At 36.8% G+C, this 18,714-nt stretch overlaps 1 protein-coding gene across 3 annotated transcripts in view; it reads right to left on the bottom strand.

Moving 5' to 3' along the window:
* Nucleotides 1–1,908: 1,908 nt before the first annotated feature.
* The window catches only part of LOC101408849 (alpha-2-macroglobulin), an 81,507-nt gene continuing 64,701 nt past the window's right edge, over nt 1,909–18,714 (bottom strand). For all 3 annotated transcript variants that reach the window (XM_087442776.1, XM_087442777.1, XM_004438645.3), the window contains exons 19-36: nt 17,886–18,114; nt 17,020–17,146; nt 16,548–16,669; nt 16,117–16,168; nt 13,100–13,183; nt 12,645–12,821; nt 12,238–12,325; nt 11,318–11,474; nt 10,964–11,038; nt 10,327–10,507; nt 7,747–7,970; nt 6,091–6,309; nt 5,799–5,926; nt 4,572–4,662; nt 3,898–3,966; nt 2,912–3,014; nt 2,384–2,425; nt 1,909–2,045 (exon numbers count right to left, since the gene is read on the bottom strand). In XM_087442776.1, the coding sequence (XP_087298902.1) occupies nt 2,029–2,045; nt 2,384–2,425; nt 2,912–3,014; nt 3,898–3,966; nt 4,572–4,662; nt 5,799–5,926; nt 6,091–6,309; nt 7,747–7,970; nt 10,327–10,507; nt 10,964–11,038; nt 11,318–11,474; nt 12,238–12,325; nt 12,645–12,821; nt 13,100–13,183; nt 16,117–16,168; nt 16,548–16,669; nt 17,020–17,146; nt 17,886–18,114 (2,185 nt within the window). In that variant the 3' untranslated portion in view covers nt 1,909–2,028. The remainder of the gene's footprint in view (nt 2,046–2,383; nt 2,426–2,911; nt 3,015–3,897; nt 3,967–4,571; nt 4,663–5,798; nt 5,927–6,090; nt 6,310–7,746; nt 7,971–10,326; nt 10,508–10,963; nt 11,039–11,317; nt 11,475–12,237; nt 12,326–12,644; nt 12,822–13,099; nt 13,184–16,116; nt 16,169–16,547; nt 16,670–17,019; nt 17,147–17,885; nt 18,115–18,714) is intronic.

Genomic DNA, 18,714 nt, shown 5'->3' with positions numbered 1-18,714 from the left:
TGTGCAGCTATGACAGACAACTATGTACTGGGGCTTTGGGGGAAAAATAAATAAATAAAATCATTAAAAAAAAAAAAAAGTTAGTTGCAGATATCATGCCCCTTTAACCCTAAATGCTTCAATGTATATTTCCTAAGAACAAGAACAGTCTGTTAGATAGCCACAGAACAAATATCAAATTCAGAAAATTTAACATTGATGCTATCTTATTAGCTACTGCACAGGGCATACTCAGATCTCACCAATTACTTCAATAATTTAATGACAATCCCAGTCATCTTCCTGCCTGCCCCCAGCCCAAACCAGAGCCTAATCCAAAATCACACATTGTATTTCGTCATCCTGGGTTTTTACTCACCTTTAATCTGAAACAGTTCTTCAGACTTTATCTTTCATGACATTGCTTTAAAAAAATTATAGATCAGTTACTTTGTAGACTGTCCCTCAGTTTGTTTTTTCCCCCAGCTTCATTGAGACATAATTGATGTATAACATTGTATAATTTTAAGGTGTACAACATGTTGATTTGATACCCTTATATATTGCGAAATGATTACTTCCATATCATTAACTAAGACCACCATCATATCACATAATGACCGTTTCTTTTTTGTGGTGAGAAAAAGAGATTAGAACTAAGTGGTAAAATTTATTATAATCCTGTGGGCTTGTTTCCTTTAGCCATATCCCTAATTTCTTTTATATTCCATACTCTGACTTGATGCTTAATTGATACTAATTATAACATTTTTTCAGCTCTGAGATATGTTTTCTTCTGGCCTCCTTGTCTGAAGTGAGTTGGAGAGGCAGCAAGGTTCTTGAGGTTACAAGAGTGGACCCGGAAGCCAGACTTCTTGGTATTAATTTTGGTTCTGCCATTTACTAGCTGAGTAACTTTGGGCACGTGACATTGCTCTGTGCTCTGTTATAATAGTATGTATTTCATAGGGTTGATATATTAATACTGGCGAGGTGCTTAGAGAGTAGAACTTGGCACAAAAGCAATAGCTTTTATCTTTTATTTTTGCCTAGTCTGGAGACAGAGCTAAGGATGCTTAAACTTCAAAGTCCTTTAGAAGTCTTAGTTTCTACCATCCAGGCTTCTTGTCAAACTAAGCCAAATGAAGACTAGGACTCTTAAGACTCCAGAGATCTTCTCTAAAAGCTCCTGAAGCTTCTGCCCCTCTATATAATAGATTATTTCAATACTTAACACAAAGAAAATGTAGAGACTAGATATTGTGAGAGTTCTGATTTTGACATCTGAATACCTCCTTGAGTTTATATCTATCGTTTGATCCTGGCTCAAAGTTCCAGAAAAAAGATGCTCCAATATAATACTCTTATTTGGGCTTTGGGTCCTATAAATCCTTTCTTTTAAGAAAACTCGCTTCTACATGTATAACCTCTTCAACATTTTCAATCTTGTCACCCTTTATTGAATCTGAGACCCAAGGTTAACTGACAGATCACTTGTATCAGTCGATGGCAGATCTGATTCTAACTGAGGACATAGAACTCCCAGTTCGGATCAAGTCCCAATTAATTACACTGCCTCTCAATGTAATCTATCCAACTTTATATTTCATTTCTTCCTTTTAATGTGGAAGATCATTTCTAGCCAAATCAGTCTTTTATTTTCTCATAAAATCCACTCTTGGGCTTTTTCTTAGGGAATTCTCATAACCAAACACACTTTAAACTCTCCTAATACATAATCCAATATTTTCTTCTTTTCTATGCAATCCCTACATGAAATCTATTCAGACCAACATCACTGTAATATTTTTCATTTTGTGAAGTCCCTCATGTCTTTATTACTTTGAATTTTTATCTATGGATTCCATTGGGAATCACATGGAAATGTAATAAATGTTTATTGAATGAATGAGGAAACAGTGATAGGTATTGAGCAGAAAAAAAGATTTATTCATCAAGTCTTCAGAGATACAAAAACTCTTTTCTTCCACAGAGACCTGAATCTGTGGAACAGGGACTCCAGCAAAGCGGTTTGCATTGACACGGTCTTCAAGCATTTCCACCATCTGTGATAGTGAAAAAAATAGAAAATTAAGATGGACTTGGAGCTCCTGAGCAGTGAATATTCCTTCCCTCAGATCTGGGTAGCATAGTGCCTAAGGGAACCTAATTAGTATAAGTGGGAAATGAGATCCATTGTTTATAATTATCCAATAAGCAATCCTATGAACCATCTGAGGTTTGGCCATCAGTAACACTCTCCCAATAAATGCATTTTTCTATAAGTTGCATTGTGAGCAATATGATGTCTATGAAAAATATTTAGCTAGAATTTTATGGAGGAGATTTGAGGGACAAGTCAAAGGGGTTCTAACTGCATTTGGAAACAGTGTGAATTGCTTACCTTTACTGCAAGGAGCATTGTACTCAGCAATTGCAAACTCATCTGAATAAAAACAAAAATCATTAGGTGAAGTGAGAGGGAAAGCAAACATCTATGGGATACAGGTCAGTGAAAGAATCTTTATTGTGAGAAGAATTATATTGTATCAGAAGCATCAGCATCATTCATTTGATTCATGGCTTGCTGCCTTATATTGCTAACTTTTCAAATACAGTATATGTTTCTTTTTACTCTAAACTCTTGAAGGACGGTTCAGATGTTATACATATTTAAATAACATATTGTCCTATAATTGATTTATCTGAAGAAAAGGAAACTAAATATCTCACTGGTGTTTTTTATTAGTAGTTGACATATTTAGATAGCTTTTATAGTGTATGTATAAAGACAAAGAGAGAAGAATCAGATTGGTGGAGACAAAATGAAGTGATAAGAGTCATTAGTGTAATACAGTGCACCAACACACTTCTCAAATCTAATTTCTGTGATGAGAGATTTAATTTCTATGTGAAAGTTGCTCGCACTCACCTGTCTCATAGTAATCGTAGATTTTCACTATGGCTGGTTTCAGATCTCTTACTGGGATGTCTTGCACAACTGTGAACGACAAGCTCAGTGTCTTATCTGTCACCTAGAAAACAAAAGGGAATTAAATCACATTCCAGGGAGCTTTCTTCTCTCTTCTTTGAATGAATTTAACTATTCATCTATTTTTGAGGTAGAATAACTTTTTATCAACCAACAGAGTCCTTAAATTGTGTGGAAAGCTCCCAGGGTGCATGAAAACTTCCGCAAATTGTTTCTTAAAAAACTAAAACAATTCATATACTCCTATTAATGCTAGTATATGGCTCTGTTCACAGGGGGCGAATCATATATTATTTTTAAATATCCAGAGATTTGGTACAGTTTCACTTCTGTACCTTGTAGAAATACATGTGTTGACTCAAAAAGGAATATTGAAGGTTGATCATTGCAGCCTTGTTTAAGTTTCATAAGATTTGTAAACTATAATATCCATCAATATGTGAATGAATAAACTATGCTACAACACACAACTATAAAATGAGATTGATTTATTGGTGGACCTATCTTATTATTTTATGGTTCAAGTCCTTGTTGAAATCAAGTATTTTCTCCTTTTATATGGTTATTGTGACATTGATATAATAATGGACTAATCTCCATGGATTAGTCAATATCTTCATTACATTACATTACTCAATAACTTCAAAATAACTTGGGGACATAATAGAAACGTTTTGTGGAAAATTTCTTGCTTATACAGTCCTGGAGATATTCATATCCCAATATTACAATAAGGCATTTATTCCCAGAGTTCCAGATGAAATATAAAGAAGGAGAGGAGAATGTTATACTGTAATTAATATTAGAATTCTCACATTTTTAGTATGGAGGTGATATCTCCAAAATGCCTTCATTCAGTTCCCAGATAGCTCTCTCAGAGGGATTATTATCTATATTTTTTGCAACTACAGTGGCAGGGCTCTCACCTGATCCAGGTAAATCAAAACATGGTTGTTGCTGACTTCTGTTCGGGTCACATTGTCAATTCTTTCAAGCTGAAGAAAATTAAGACATCACAAACGTTAATAAACAGATGAAACCCCTGGGGAACCCAGAGAAAAGAATAATTTTTATTACCAAATTAAGCCTGAGGGTAAAATTTCTTCCAATGCTTTTTGTAAGTAAAGACAATAATGTGGTAAAATTAAAAATGAAAGATAATTGGGATACCGGGTTTAATACTGGCATGACATATGACCTATGTATAAAGTTGGTTTATCTTTTTTTTTTCACTTTTTTTGCTTACTCTACCTTATAGCAATCTCTGAACTTATATAATACTTATAGTTTATATCAATCTGTCAATCTCATATTTTTTTCACTTGGTTATGTGCATATGCTTTATCTTCTTAACAAGATTCTAAGCTCCATGAAAGCAGGAACCTTTTTTTTTTTTTCCTAGTAGATGTGGCTCCCAGCAGAATGTTATGCACTTGGTGAGCACCCATACAAACATGCTAAATTATATTTCTGAGTTTGGAGAAAGTATAGTCTTTCATAGAGGTTGATATTATAGTATTTTAATATTAATGTTGTCTTAGTCTGGAGATACATAAAACATTAAATAAAATAGGGACTCCTGGGCTTGTGAGAAACCTACCATTTTCACTGTTGATTTTAGGGGAATGAAGCCAGATACCATCTTCACATCAGCAATTGCCATGTTGGAGGCAGGACGGCTCCCAGTGTAACTGAAGATCCAAGGGTGAAAAGAATTAGGGTTTTCTGTGTTCTTAAATATTCTCTTTTTCTATGTTCACAGTAAGCACTCAACAGCCCTGAAAGGTATGTGGAAATCTTCCTAACATATCCTACTCAAGTGGTTAAGAAAACTGGCTGTGTGTTAGAATCTTCAGGGAGCCTGTTAAAGTCACAGAGATTGGGCCTGCTCTAGATATGATGAATCAGAATTTCATATGTGTGGACTCTGAGGAGATACATTTTAAGAAAGCTCTATAAGGGCCAGCCCCAGTGGTCTAGTGGTTAAGTTTGGCATGCTCCGCTTTGGTGGCCTGGGTTTGGTTCCCGGGCATGGACCTATATCACTCATCTGTTAGTGGCCATCCTGTGGTGGTGGCTCACATACAAAAAGAGGAAGATTGGTAGCAGATGTTAGCTCAGGGCGAATCTTCCTCAGCAAAAACAAAAACGAAAAAGAAAGTTCTATAAGTGCTACATAGCTAGGCTTGAGATCTCTAATCTATGCCACTTATTTGTTGCATATACTATATCTTAACTTTTCTCCTGAACAGTGGTCCCAACCAGGTTATAATATGCTTGTGGACAGATACACTTTTTTGGAAGCCCTGTAGCTATTTGAATATTGCTGCATATATATGTATATTTTCCCCAAATTGATTATTTTTTATATAATGTGAGATTTAATTATTGCCAGTAGGAATTCTAATTAGAGAGTCACTAGTTCCTTCTATTCATGCTTTTCAAGAATTCTCCATCTCTGTTCTGGATAGAATGAGAATAATATAGGATTTCATTGCAATAGAATGAAATCAGGATAAATCATTACATTAGAATGAAATCAGAAATTCAGGTCAGAGGCAAGGGGTAATGTTGTTTATTTAGTTATTATTGAGGGAAATTAATAACCTTTAAATAATGAGGTTCGACAATAAGAGATCTTGGAGGCAGAGGATGTACAATGTGAACTCCATCACTGAGAAATTTTGTATCAACATGAGAACACAATACTTTTTCCATAAATGTAGCAAAAACATTTATTGTTATATTGCTCTGCTTAATGAGGAGTTCCAGTAAGAAGACTGGTTGTTATACTGGAATTAGGTGATACAGCCAGAAGCCGTCTTACCTGACTTTCAGTGTGATCTGGAAGTTGGTGTAGGCTTTGGGTCCATTGCAAGTTTGGGGCAGAGTCTGCACCTCCAAAGAAAATGGAAACTTTTCCTTTTCTGGGAGAATATTGTATTTGAAGGATGTCTGTGGAACATCAAAGACAAAAATCTGTGTTTCTCCTCCCTTCCCCAGGATTCCTCCCCACTTCCTCAACTCTTTCTCTGATTTGCACCATCATTTTCTGAGTTAAACTTTTTGATGAGAATGGTTACTGTAGGCCCTCTGCCCCCATCTGCTCCGAGTCTCACCTGGAGGTAGACACATCCTTTTCCATTCACTGTCACGTCGTATTCTCCAGGCACCTTTGGCAATGAAATTTGCTGTAGTAATAGGCGGTTGTTGTTGTCCACTTGGAATTTTGAGGAAAATTTCTCTGAAGATTGGATGGTCACTTGTGCAGCCTTTCCAGACTTGGGGAAAGTGGCTGCTCCATATTTGGACAAAGCTTGGAGAGCCACCACTGTGTCCTGAAAGAGACGAGTGAGAGAACCTGCTTAGGTATGATAACCCTTTGAGGGCCCGAAGGCTCATGTTAGCTGCCACAAAAAGAGCTTTGATCTCCTAGTTCCTGTTTCCCTCACTACTTAAATATTGGAGTTCTAATTTCAAGATTGATTATAGTCCTTAGACAGATGACAAAACCATAGCATTCACCTATCTGCCTTGGACTATATGCCCTAGAGTTTATTTTATTTCACAGAAAATTGATTCTTTTCTTTCTAGAAATATATGTGGGATATGGAATGTAGAAAATATATATGGATGGGAATCATTTATTGGCATTAGCTGTTTACCTAAGCTGTCTTACTTGACAGCTGTGGTCATATCTGCCACCACCCAACCAAAGTTCAGTCGGGCTCTCACTCAAAACTAAACTCTACTGTGCTGCTGAGGTCGGTGCCTGAGAGAACCCAGCATCCTTTGCAGCCATCATCAGGGTCACGCTTCAGTTTCTCCAAAGGAAATAAAAGAGGATAATTATAATTATTTTCTTGATTTGTTGACATTTCAATTTGACTGTCACTTTTTTCCTAGAAGTTTGGATTCTCCCTGGTATGTCATATTCTCAGTTCTCATCAACACTGAACCTGGATGACAACATTTATTCAGAAATCCAAATAATAGATTTCTAAGAAATGAATGACAACTGCTTTAACAAAATTATTCAGTTTTTTCCATTCATATGAAAAATAAAACATTAAATACAATGGAAAAAGGATGGGATGTCATTTTGTCACATTCTCTTTCTCATTTAGGATGTATAGGCTAACATTTAAATTCTCTGAAGATGAAACTTCTTGCTGTTTACATATTGATGAATTTTTTAGATATAAGATTATATAGTTAGGCTCAGGAGTTTGGATGAGTAAAAATAGTTCTTTATGCTCCTGATGAACAAGTGTTTGTATATTAAGAGGTAGATAGAGGAAGCATGAAATATGTCAGATTTAAAAGAAACCAGTTCAAGGGGACCTAAGAATGTCCTAAGATTTGCAAGGAGAGATTATTGGGTTTTGAGTAGCATGCTTGGAAACAGTTTGAAAGGAACTCTTAGAACTTCTGTAAGAATGGTAGAATTTTCATTCATTCTGCTGTGGCCACTGAGTATGGTGGCCAGGACACAGGGTCCTGGTGCCCCACTATTGCTTGAGAGAGGTAGAGTTGTTATTGAAAAGAAGAGACTGTGATAATAACACAGGATGGGTGCCAGAATTCTAGGCATTTTCTTTTTAGCCCTCTTTGACTTTCAGTTTTCCTTATTTCTCACTATCCTCAAATATTAATAATATTTTTCTCATTTCTTGTTATGCTTATCTTCATTTTTTTTTATTGGATATGTTTATATCTTGTTCAAACCTTTTGCTACCTGAAGGTGAAGGGAAAGGTTCTGGCAAACCACAGACCTGGGTGGAGGAGAAGCCCCCCTGGGAATTCTGTTGCTTTGTGATCCACTTCACAATGTTCGTTGCAGAAGTCAGGTCCTCTGGGGTTGGGGCAGGCTGGGCTGTGAGGTAAGCGAGGAGCACGTAGGACGTCATCTCCACCTCAGCAGAGGGAGCCCGGGGTTTGTAAAAAGGCTCCACTGGTGCCCTGGGTTTCTGAGGTCGTGTCCAGTGGACGGAATTATCTGGGGAGTGAGAAAAAGAGATTTATAAGTGACTACATATTCACATTTAATTTAAGGTGAAAGTACCCAAGCCAGAGCTGAAGTGAGGGTTGCATTCCAATTATAATCTTTTGAACTTGATCTAGATGCTTTTCGCTCTGTGTAAATCTGCACTTGGTTTGTTTCAGCCAGGCTAAGGCAGATAATGTTGCTGGCGTCAGAAGTCCATAGCCATCTAAGTTTTCAAGTGGTTGCTATAATTGGGTTGGTGGGAGAGAGCAACAGCAGAGCGAGTTCTCTCACTGGTTGTGGTAATTTCCTGTTTCTGAAGTTATCCAGACTTTATCTGAGGTTTGTTATATTTTCATAAAGCCTGTCCTTAGAGCTTCCTTGTGAGGATCACAGATCATGCAAGACAATGGAGTTCACACTCATTATATTGGAAAAAAATACAGTAATCCTTAAAATTACCAAAGGCTGGCAAGGGTGTGAGATAATGGGAACTGGTTTACACTGCTGTGGGAAGTACACTCAGAGAGCAACTTAGCAATTTCCAGCAAAGGGAAAGATGTGCTTAGCCTACTAATCAGCAATGACTCTTCTCTAAGGATAACTTGCAGAAACTCACACACATTCATAAGGAGACATGTATATGAGTATTCACTGTGGCATGGTTTGTATGCAGCAGTGGAAATGAATGAACTAGAGCTACAGACATCCGTATAGGGAATTCCTATTAGCATAATGTTTAACTTAAAAAACAAAAAGCAAAGAAGCAAACAGACACGACAACAAGATGCAGAAATACTCAAAAGTATCACACCGCTTAGAGGAAAAACATGCAAAAATTCTGAATATTATTTAGGGATACATATACAGTAAAAATATAAAGAAATCTATGGAAATTGTAATGACAAATTCAGGATGATGATTACCCTTGGGGGTGGGAGTGGTTCATGGGGAATTTTTCCAGCACTGGTAATATTTTGCTTCTTAGGGTGTGAGGGGAGTGTAAAGATATTTGCTGATGATTCTTTATGTATTTTTGCCTATATCTGAAATATTTCCCAATACATTTTAAGAATAAACAATTAATGGCACTGACAAGGGAGAAAGGAATAGTATGTTTTATTGGATATCTTATTATCATTTGCATTTTATTTTCTATTTCTTTGACCCTTCATATAGACCGTTGTCTATGTGGAAGTATTGTGTGAACGTGAATGGATTTGTTAACATTATCAGTCTTGTGAAATGAGCATAAAGTACCAGACTTTATTCAGGGAGCTACTTCTTCAATCTTTTCTTACATTTAAGAAGATATGATGCACCAGATCAGGGTTGGGTACATATTAAGAACTGAAATCTTAGTCATACTAACTAGTACTTTTTCTTCTTAATTTTTTAATTTTTTTAAAATTTTTTGTTTATTGTGGTAACATTGGTTTATAACACTGTATAAATTTCAGATGTACATCATTATATGTCTATTTCTGCATGGATTACATCATGTTCTCATGTTCACCACCCAAATACTAATTACAATCCATCACCACACACATGTGCCTAATTATCCCTTTTGCCCTCCTCCCTTCCCCTTTCCCTTCTGGTATCCACCAATTCAATCTCTGTCTCTATGTGTTTGTTTGTTGTTGACTAACTAGTACTTTTATAGCACTTACTACATGTCATGGACTCTACTAAGTGCTTGACGTGTATTAACTTATTTAACACTGACAACAACTCTATGAGGAAAATACTATTATTATCCCCATTTTACTAATGAAGGAACTGAAACACAGACAAGTTAAGTGACTTGCCCAAGGTCACACAGGTAATTCGTTTGGAGCTAGTTTCCAGAGGCCGAGCTTCTCACCACCACAGGATACTGCCTCTTATCTTTTGATATTCGACTTGATTAAGAAAGCCTAGATTTTATAATGGTATAGACAAAAGAAGAGAGGGGAAGGGGATCACAGGAGGTAGGCATAGGAGGCTTTTGCAGTGTAGTTCTTTTTTTTTTTTTTTTTGTGAGCAAGATCAGCCCTGAGCTAACATCCATGCTAATCCTCCTCTTTTTGCTGAGGAAGACCAGCTCTGAGCTAACATCTGTTCCCAATCCTCCTCATTTTTTTCCCCCCAAAGCCCCAGTAGATAGTTGTATGTCATAGTTGCACATTGTTCTGGTTGCTGTATGTGGGACGCGGCCTCAGCATGGCCCCAGAAGCGGTGCATCGGTGTGCGCCTGGGATCCAAACCTGGGCCGCCAGTAGCGGAGCACGCGCACTTAACCGCTAAGCCAAGGGGGCCGGCCCTGCAGTGTAGTTCTTGATACAGAGAATGTGGGATGGGAGAAAGATCTCAAGTGTGCTCTTACCTTCCTTCACGGCTTCCTTATTAAGTGACTCGAGTACGTCTCTCTTCTTGTCCTGGTTACCTGCCAGGGCAAAAGCATAGGCCAAGAGTGCCTTGGTGTAGACGTGGCTGCCATGGGGTCCTTCCTTTGCCGACTTCCAGGCAGACTCCAGGCAGAACAGGGCATTGCGGACAACAACGTTCTGTGAAGGGAGAACAAGAAGGGAACTGAGCTATGTGAACAGGGAGGCTAGCATTCCTGGGGAAACACACAGATCATAGCACAGGAGGTAAAGAAGTTTTTCAGATGCATTTGTCCATCGATTCTTGCTCTTATGGATAGAGAGAATGGTATTTTTCATCTGTTATTCTCACATCCATGAGGCAGGAATATACGCTGTAACTTTAGAATTCATTTTGTGTGTGCGCACGCGCATGATGGTGGTGTGTTAGGGATGAAATAGCCTAGGGGCATCACTTGGAAAGTATAAATCTTTCTTAATAAATTGACCAAATTCTCCATTGATCTGCGAAGCATTGACATCATGTAGAAGGAAAGCTGACACTTGGCTTTTGGTAGGGTGATGTTTCAGACAGCAGGTCAGCGGTTTCACTGCATCCCAAACTATGCTTCATCAGAGGAAGGAAAAGGTGCCTACGGTGCTGGGAAGAGGAATCTCCAGAAGGGCAATGGTGATATAGGCAGAGAGGGTCACTTCGTCTTCTACTCCACCCTGGAAATATGAAAGAGATTTGAGTAATTTAACTTCTGAGAATGCTTTTAATGAGCTCTCTGTTTTCTGCTATGTCATGGGATTTATTCTCACCCACCTTCATCCCCATGGGGCAAAGTATCACATTCAATCTAAGTTCCATCCCTTCCTTCCTGGTGCTATCCAGGTTTTATTTTCTTCTGACACTTTCCCTATGGATTTCCTATGTTGTTATTTCCTCTCCTCATTCTTGTTCACGTCATAATGGACAAATCAAAACTAGCTCCAAGAACACTTCACCTTGATGGCATTGTTGAACAGTGACCCAGAACTCCTGAAACAGCCATTGTCCTTCTGCTTGTTGGAGAGCCAGAGGAAGGCTTGGTTAATGTGTGTTTGATCAATGAAGATATAGGTTTGAGCCCTTGCAAAAGTCTTCAGCACAAAGGCCGTGAGCCTGAGGGGGGAGGAAATGATGATGATACTTATGTTGTTACAATGGTTTCTTCTTACATTGATGTGAGTCATCTAATAGGAATTCTTGTGTACTTAGAGCTCCCATCTTCTTTAGACTACTTGATGAATCTGCTAGATTTAGTATTTTCTTGCTGACTCCCCTTCTCTTTGCTACAGAGAGTCTAAGTATTTCTAATGTTACTTATTTTTTTTTTTACTTATTTGAATAAGGCTTTAAATCTTTCTTTTCTTTAGAGATTTCCTTCTGTTGATGGCAGAATCTTCTTAGCTCTTACATGCAATAACTTCTTCTAACATTTCTTTACCTTAGGGATTTTAAAACAGTGTTTCATATCACTGGCTCCTTCTCGTTTCTTTCCTCCTTTTAGTGAATTTACTCTCAGTCAAGTAGAGTATGATCTAAAAAACATAATGTGAGCTGAAGATAACATGGTCTATCTAGAAGTTATGTGATATGTTCACTGCCCCTGTCATTAAAAAACTCATGGTTATGGGAGCTATTTTAGAAAAAGTACCTTGTTACAGTATTAACAGGATAAATTTTGGAGACAAATCTAACATACGTGTATTTGAATCTCAGCTTTTCTGCTTGTTACCTTGCTAGTCATGGTGTATTTATCTAGTATAACCAACTGTAGGTTTAATAATACATATTTGATAGGGTTACTGTGAATATAGTTGTGATAACATATGTAAAAGAGCTGGCACAAAAATAGGAGCTCAAAAAACTGTCTTTCCCTTACCAGGTATTTCCCTCACTTCTGCCATGTTGCTCCCCAAAGGTGCTATAGGAGCCATCATGGTGCTTGTAGATCAGCTGTCTCTGATAACCTGGAATGGAAGGTTAATGAAACAACATGACAGATTGTACATGCTGGGGACAGAGAAATTATTAAAATGCATTAATCTCTCTTGTAGTATTTCCTAAATTTTGCTGTCATATGTTAAAAGATTCTGAGTCCTAAACATTTTATCAGAGACTGGACACTGGATAGTTACCATGAAATTAACTGTCATAGTATTCTTATCATAGTAATTATCATAGTATGATAAGTTAACATATCATAGTATTGATAAATAACTCAAGCCTACTGGGAAATTTAGTTAAAATAACACTGTGAAGTTTCCACTCACTCATTAAATCACTCACCAGTGTTGAGGTAGCCAAGGGCCTTGGACTTGGCCTCTGGAGTCAGCTGCTGTGTTTCATTTAGATATTCCAGAACATAGATGTTAGGAGCAAAGAGGACCATATTCTGTTCTCCACAGCCATAGGGCATTTTGAGGAGATTTTGTGTGTCTCGCATTGCAGAGCCTAATATGTCTCCTAGGGATTGGAAGAGATGGGATGTCATGAAGCTTGGAGATTGGAACCTATCAGAATCATTAAGAAGAAATGAAAATTAGCCGAGGTAAAGAAATGAGAATTTTTAGGAAGGATGAGTCTTCTAAGGACAGAAGTATGATTGGAAGCAATAAATAAGCCCAAAGAAGGAGAAAAAAAAGAAGTTAAAATTATAGTTGTTATTTTGAGTATTTATGGAAAAGAAATATAGTAGAAACTGTCAATAGAGTAGAATAGTCCACTAGGGGCTGGAGATTCACCCAAAACTGAGAAGGAGGCTCTGGCAGATTCTTCTACCACATTTGTAGGCAGCTTCAGAGATAATTTTTCAGACAACTCAGCATCTAGAGAAAGAAACAAATCAGCCATAATGCAAATTATTTCTGCTGTATATCTTTCTGAAGAGCTCCAAGATCCAGAAGCCAGAACTAAACCTTACACCTAAACTTCTTCTGAAAAGTTGTCCCTTTTTTAATATTCCAGTTTTTTATATCTTAAACATGAATGAACAGGATTCTAAGATTTCCAGAACTTTTCCTTCCCCAACCATCTTTTCCCCCTGTATGCAGAGCTGCGTTCCGAAAGAAGGCTACAAATTAACAAGTGCCCATGATGCTGCGATTCTGTTGTAGCCATCCTATGGCCAACACAGGATGCTTATCAGAAGATTACCCATTTAGTGTCCATCCCCAACTCCTTACTCAATGGTTGTATGGAAAAAAATCTACTTATACACAAGCAAAGGAAAAATCTCCGAAAAGTTCCTGAATTCTATAATAATGCTCTGTCCTTACTTCTGTCAAATTTCACAAGATATGAAGATAATATTTTTATGGAAGCTTTAGACGTGAGCAAGGGGGTGAAGATGAACCATACTAGACTCATTAAAAATAAAATAATTGCTGCGGATAAGCATACATTTACTGCCATTTTAATACTGGTGAATTATTGTAGTATTTTCCTTCATACTGCATCTCTTCCTCATAAAGTTAATATTAAAACTTTTGTCAAATGGTACAAAGTTTCAGTTACGCAAGATCAATAAGTGCTAGAGATCTACTGTACAGCATAGTACCTATAGTTAACAATACTATATCGTACACTTAAAAATTCCCTGGTAGGATAGATCTTATATTATGGGTTCTTATCACACAAAAAATATAATAATGAATAAGAGAGTGGAAAGAAATTTTTGGAGGTGATGGATAGGTTTATGGTATAGATTGTGGTGATGGTTTCATGGGTGCGTATTTATCATCAAAGTATATACATTAATTTGTATGTATTAGTAATTATATTAAGTACACACAATTATGTAATAAAATTTAAATTTAATTGTGTGTATAAATGCATAGTATAATTTTGTATTAAATACAGACACAGTTATATTAATTACATACGTAGTACTTGTATATCCGAAAAAGCTCTCTTCCCTTCCAAAAAATAAAAAACTTTTGTAAAAAAAAAAGATGCCATAAGTAAAGTTAAAAGACAAATTACCAAGTGAAAGAAAATATTTGCAACATATTCAATAGGTAAAGAATCAGGGCCATATAGCTGAATCAGAAAAAAGACAAACTACTCCAGCATGAATGGTCAAAGGATATGAAGGCAATTCATAAATATGGAAAAATAAGCTCATCCCCACTTGTAATTAGAGAAATATAAATTAAAAAACAATGATGTATTTTTTCATCCAAATTTTTGGTAAAAGTTAAAAATTTTGATGGTAACAGATGATGGTGATCCTGCAGGGAAGTATAAACTGGTGGAAGTATAAGCATATTTAGATAATATAGAGAGGGTTTTTTTTGAGTTCTATTAAAACTAAGGATATACCTACGGCTTCTTAATCGGGAATTTCACATTTTGGTATCTACCTTAGATATACTTGCCTACGTACACAAAGATGATTTTATTTTTTGATTGATTTGTTTTTATTTATTTATTTATTTATTTATTTATTTATTTATTTATTTATTTATTTATTTATACTGGCAAATAGTTGGATAAACCAACTTGGGCATGGTTAAAAAATCAAGCATAATTATGATATATTAGAGTATGGAATTAAAAGAAATTATCTAGATCTATAATTTAACATGGATAGATTTCTAAGACAGATTGCTGAGTAAAAAAAAAGAATATAAAGTTATGGAATGAAACTCATACCATTTATGTAAATCACACCTACACAAACAAATTTATCTATACGTATTATTTCTAAAGGTACATGGATGATCATTCAAGTATTGAAAACGATTGCAAAAGGGTGACATTAGCATTTAATATGAGGTTCTGTTTTGTTTTATAAAGGAAAATGTCTTTTTGTATTACATGGGTAATTAAAATTAATTTTAATAGAACTACTTGATGATTAGCCTTAGATGCATCAGAGATAAATCAAAATAAAGAACTCAGAAAAGGAGGAGAATCCATCATAAAAGGATTTGGTGGTAAGTGCTAACATCATTTAAATGTAGAAATAAGGCTAAACAACCAGGTAATTATGTTTTTAGAACACATTTTATATATTTTACATCTTGACAATATAAAAAACATAGTAAATAGAAATTAGTAAGTAGATAGAGAGAGGCAAGGAACATATTATGATGTTGATTCAACATTGGTTGAGGTGAGAACATTTTATGCTGATAAATTTCTTAGTGTACTAAATTTCTAGAAATGCTTTTGTTTAGACTGGAAAATTCTCCATCAAGATAAAGTTATATCTTTTAGTGTAAGCTTCTTTAGTCCCTTCTCAAATGACTGATAAGGGATTAGGTACAGGACTGGCATCAAACAAATCTTGATATGACATTAATTGTAAAGGCTAACTCTTTCTTCAGGAAATAGCATGGTCCCATTATCAAATGCTCTGGCCTATGCAAAACTCAGTGCTGGGGTGGCCTGAATTTAGCAACCCATGCGTTGTATTATTAAATATTCAAGGAAATATCCCTTTGGTGAGGTTCATTTTGATTCCACCCGCTTTCTACCTATAACCACATCTTACACTGGTCAGAAAGATATTTTGGTGTTTGTGCAGGTGCTGTAAGAGATAAAGACTCAGGATGCATGAGCTAGGGATAGCCTCTTGATCAAATTATTTGGCATCTCTCAGACCAGTTTTCTTGTTTGTCAAATGGGCTGATGGTTCTTCGGGTCTTACTTACCTCATAGGGAAAGTGTAGGAATAATATGTAAAATTCTTTGAACGTCAAACGTTATACAAACTTTAGTCAATGTTATTTTAATTATGATGGCTGACTCTTACCTGATGGGCAAAGCAGGGAGTTGAATGTTATTTCCTTCTCTAGTCCTTCAGGCTTTAGGTGGAAAGAAGTTAAAATTAGAGATGAGAATGGACTGACTTTTAGGACATATGTGTTGATAGGGGAACCACAAATTTCTGATAGTGAAGAAAAGATTGGAACTGATTTTCAAATGTATTATACAAATAAATTCCATAAGTATAAGCAATATGAAGGAGACAGGTTGATAGATAAGAAAGTGAGGGGATATATATACATAGACACATACTCATACATATACATATATATATAGAGAGAGAGAATAATAATATTGTGAAATATCTCATGATCATATATTACTCACCCTTTTTTATTTAAAAGTTGGAACCCTAACTAGATTTGCCATTGCTTTTCTTGACACATTGTGATCTACCAAATGGGCAGGATTACTTACTTCAACCAACAGAGGCTTGATGATTGTGTCTTTCTTTCCATGTTCAGGGACCTCAGGCACCTCAGTCTCACACAGCTCTTTCGACTCCAGCGCCTCTGCGCTCACAGTGAAATTCACATTCCCTGAGAAAAGGGGCCAACAGAGGTGAGCACCATCTCTCCCTTCCTCCGTGTCTCCAAACCCCAAGATTTATAAATGTTCAAGGCTCTGTAAGCTTTTTCTGTTCTATAAAGACACAGGAGCAGAAGTGGAAGCAGCACTAAAGGCTAATGCTACTGAGAATCCAAGGTGGAGGTGGAGGTGGAGGTGAGGGAAGTGGGGATATTCTTCTAGACATACTAGAATGAAAGAAAGAAAAAAAAATCCTACCATCTGGAGGGGCTTTGCCTGAGGGAAGCAGCAGTGGATATAAGGATCCATGGATAAATACAATCCTTGAGTAGAGAATTGTCTCCAGGAGACTGTCCCTCACCTAATGACTTTGGGGTTACTGCCCAGGACACAGTTTCCCGGCCGTTTCCACAGATGCAGTGAGACTCTTGTTCCTTCTCTGCTGGGACAGCTAGAAAAGCAGGAGACTCTTCTAGGTTCACACTGACCTGAAACCACATACATGAGACAAAGAGACAGATCAGAGGGAGAAGGGACCACAGGGAGAATGGATTGAAATAAATCATATTGGAGGACAGGTTAGATTTCAGGTTGCCTCATACTGGAAATGATATAAGTGAAAACCAAGCACCTTATAGGTGGATTTGCTATCTAAATCTTAGTATTTAGTGACAATTTGCTCTTTCATGAGGTGGGACCAGAGGTGAGGAAACGTCATGATGGCATGCTGCCTGTGGGAGATCTGCTTCTTTCTTGGGATCTTGACCATTCTCTGAGCTCTCCCAGAAGAGTATTCAAGAGTTACGAACCGTTACGGTTTCAGCAGAGGTAAGATGCTCATAAATAACTTTTAATATAAGTTTAAAAAAATTAATGATATATGAAAATAAATATATAAGAATGTAGAGGTTGAAACCTTGGAGAATCTAAGACATGAGAATAAGCATACTGATTTTTCTGGCTCATGTCAGAAATCTTCATATTACATAAGCTTCCTAACTTTAAAGGGTCATGATAAGGGTCAGAAACTTGTTTGAATTTGCAATTTGGTATTTGGAGATATCAGCAACTGTAGTTATATAACATATGAATATCTCTGATTGTATTCTTCCTCTGGCCACCCCAACTTATACACAGGAGTATAGTATTGCCAGTATTCCTAGGGATGCAATTTTTAATTTACTTGACTGTTACCTTGTGTTCAATTTAAGAAAGAGAGGGCCTTACTCGGATGCATTTGGGAAGGTAGTTTAACACCGTGGCCTTGAGTGTGAAGGCTTCTCCTCGGATCACAGAGTAGGGCATTGTGAGCTCCACAAAGAAGGGCTGGAAGACTCGGAGCGAGGTGGGAAGAGAGAGACCAAGTCCAGTGTCACTGGACAGGCAGAGGGCCCCTGCCTTCCACTCAGTGATGGTGTCAGGGACTCTTACTCCTACTTCAGCCACACCTAATGAGCTGGGGAGGATGGCAATGTGAAGAACAGAAAGTAAGCAGTTAAATAAATCCTTTCTAGGACAGAACCCCTATAAACGATTCTATGGTCATAACTTGAATGCACTCAGTAGAATTACCGATAATGGACAGTATAATCAAGGCTTGAAGTGGGACCACATAAGTCCTTTTCTTCCAACTCTGACTGTTTTCAATTCTAGTCTATATCAGAATCTCCTATAGACATTTCAGTTGTAGTATAACCTATTATAGATAATAAAGTTATAAGCTAACTATGCAATTTGAGATTGTTCTTAAGTTTTCCTCTCTAAAATATTGTTCTGCTGAGGGCAGGTTTATAATTTTTAATTCCACTACTATTGTGTAGAGTTGGGCTGACTGAGTCTATGCTTAACTCCAGCTTACTGACCAATGAAGGATCTCTTAAAGGTGTTAATCGGTGCAGTGCTTGGTTATATTTAGTCCTTACGCCCATTTTCTGGATATCTTAGAATTCAATTTGGGCAAAATTTCTTAGTTCTGATACAATTAGCTTAGTGAGATTTCTTAACAGGAGTATTTATGTTAAACCTTTCCTGAAAACAGCGATGTGTCTTAAAGAAA

The sequence above is a fragment of the Ceratotherium simum genome, chromosome 17, assembly GCF_057802395.1.
Source record: "Ceratotherium simum simum isolate JZ-2026a chromosome 17, ASM5780239v1, whole genome shotgun sequence".
Taxonomy (NCBI): domain Eukaryota; kingdom Metazoa; phylum Chordata; class Mammalia; order Perissodactyla; family Rhinocerotidae; genus Ceratotherium; species Ceratotherium simum.
Note: the sequence above shows the minus strand (reverse complement) of the source record. Positions and strands in the feature narration are given on the sequence as shown.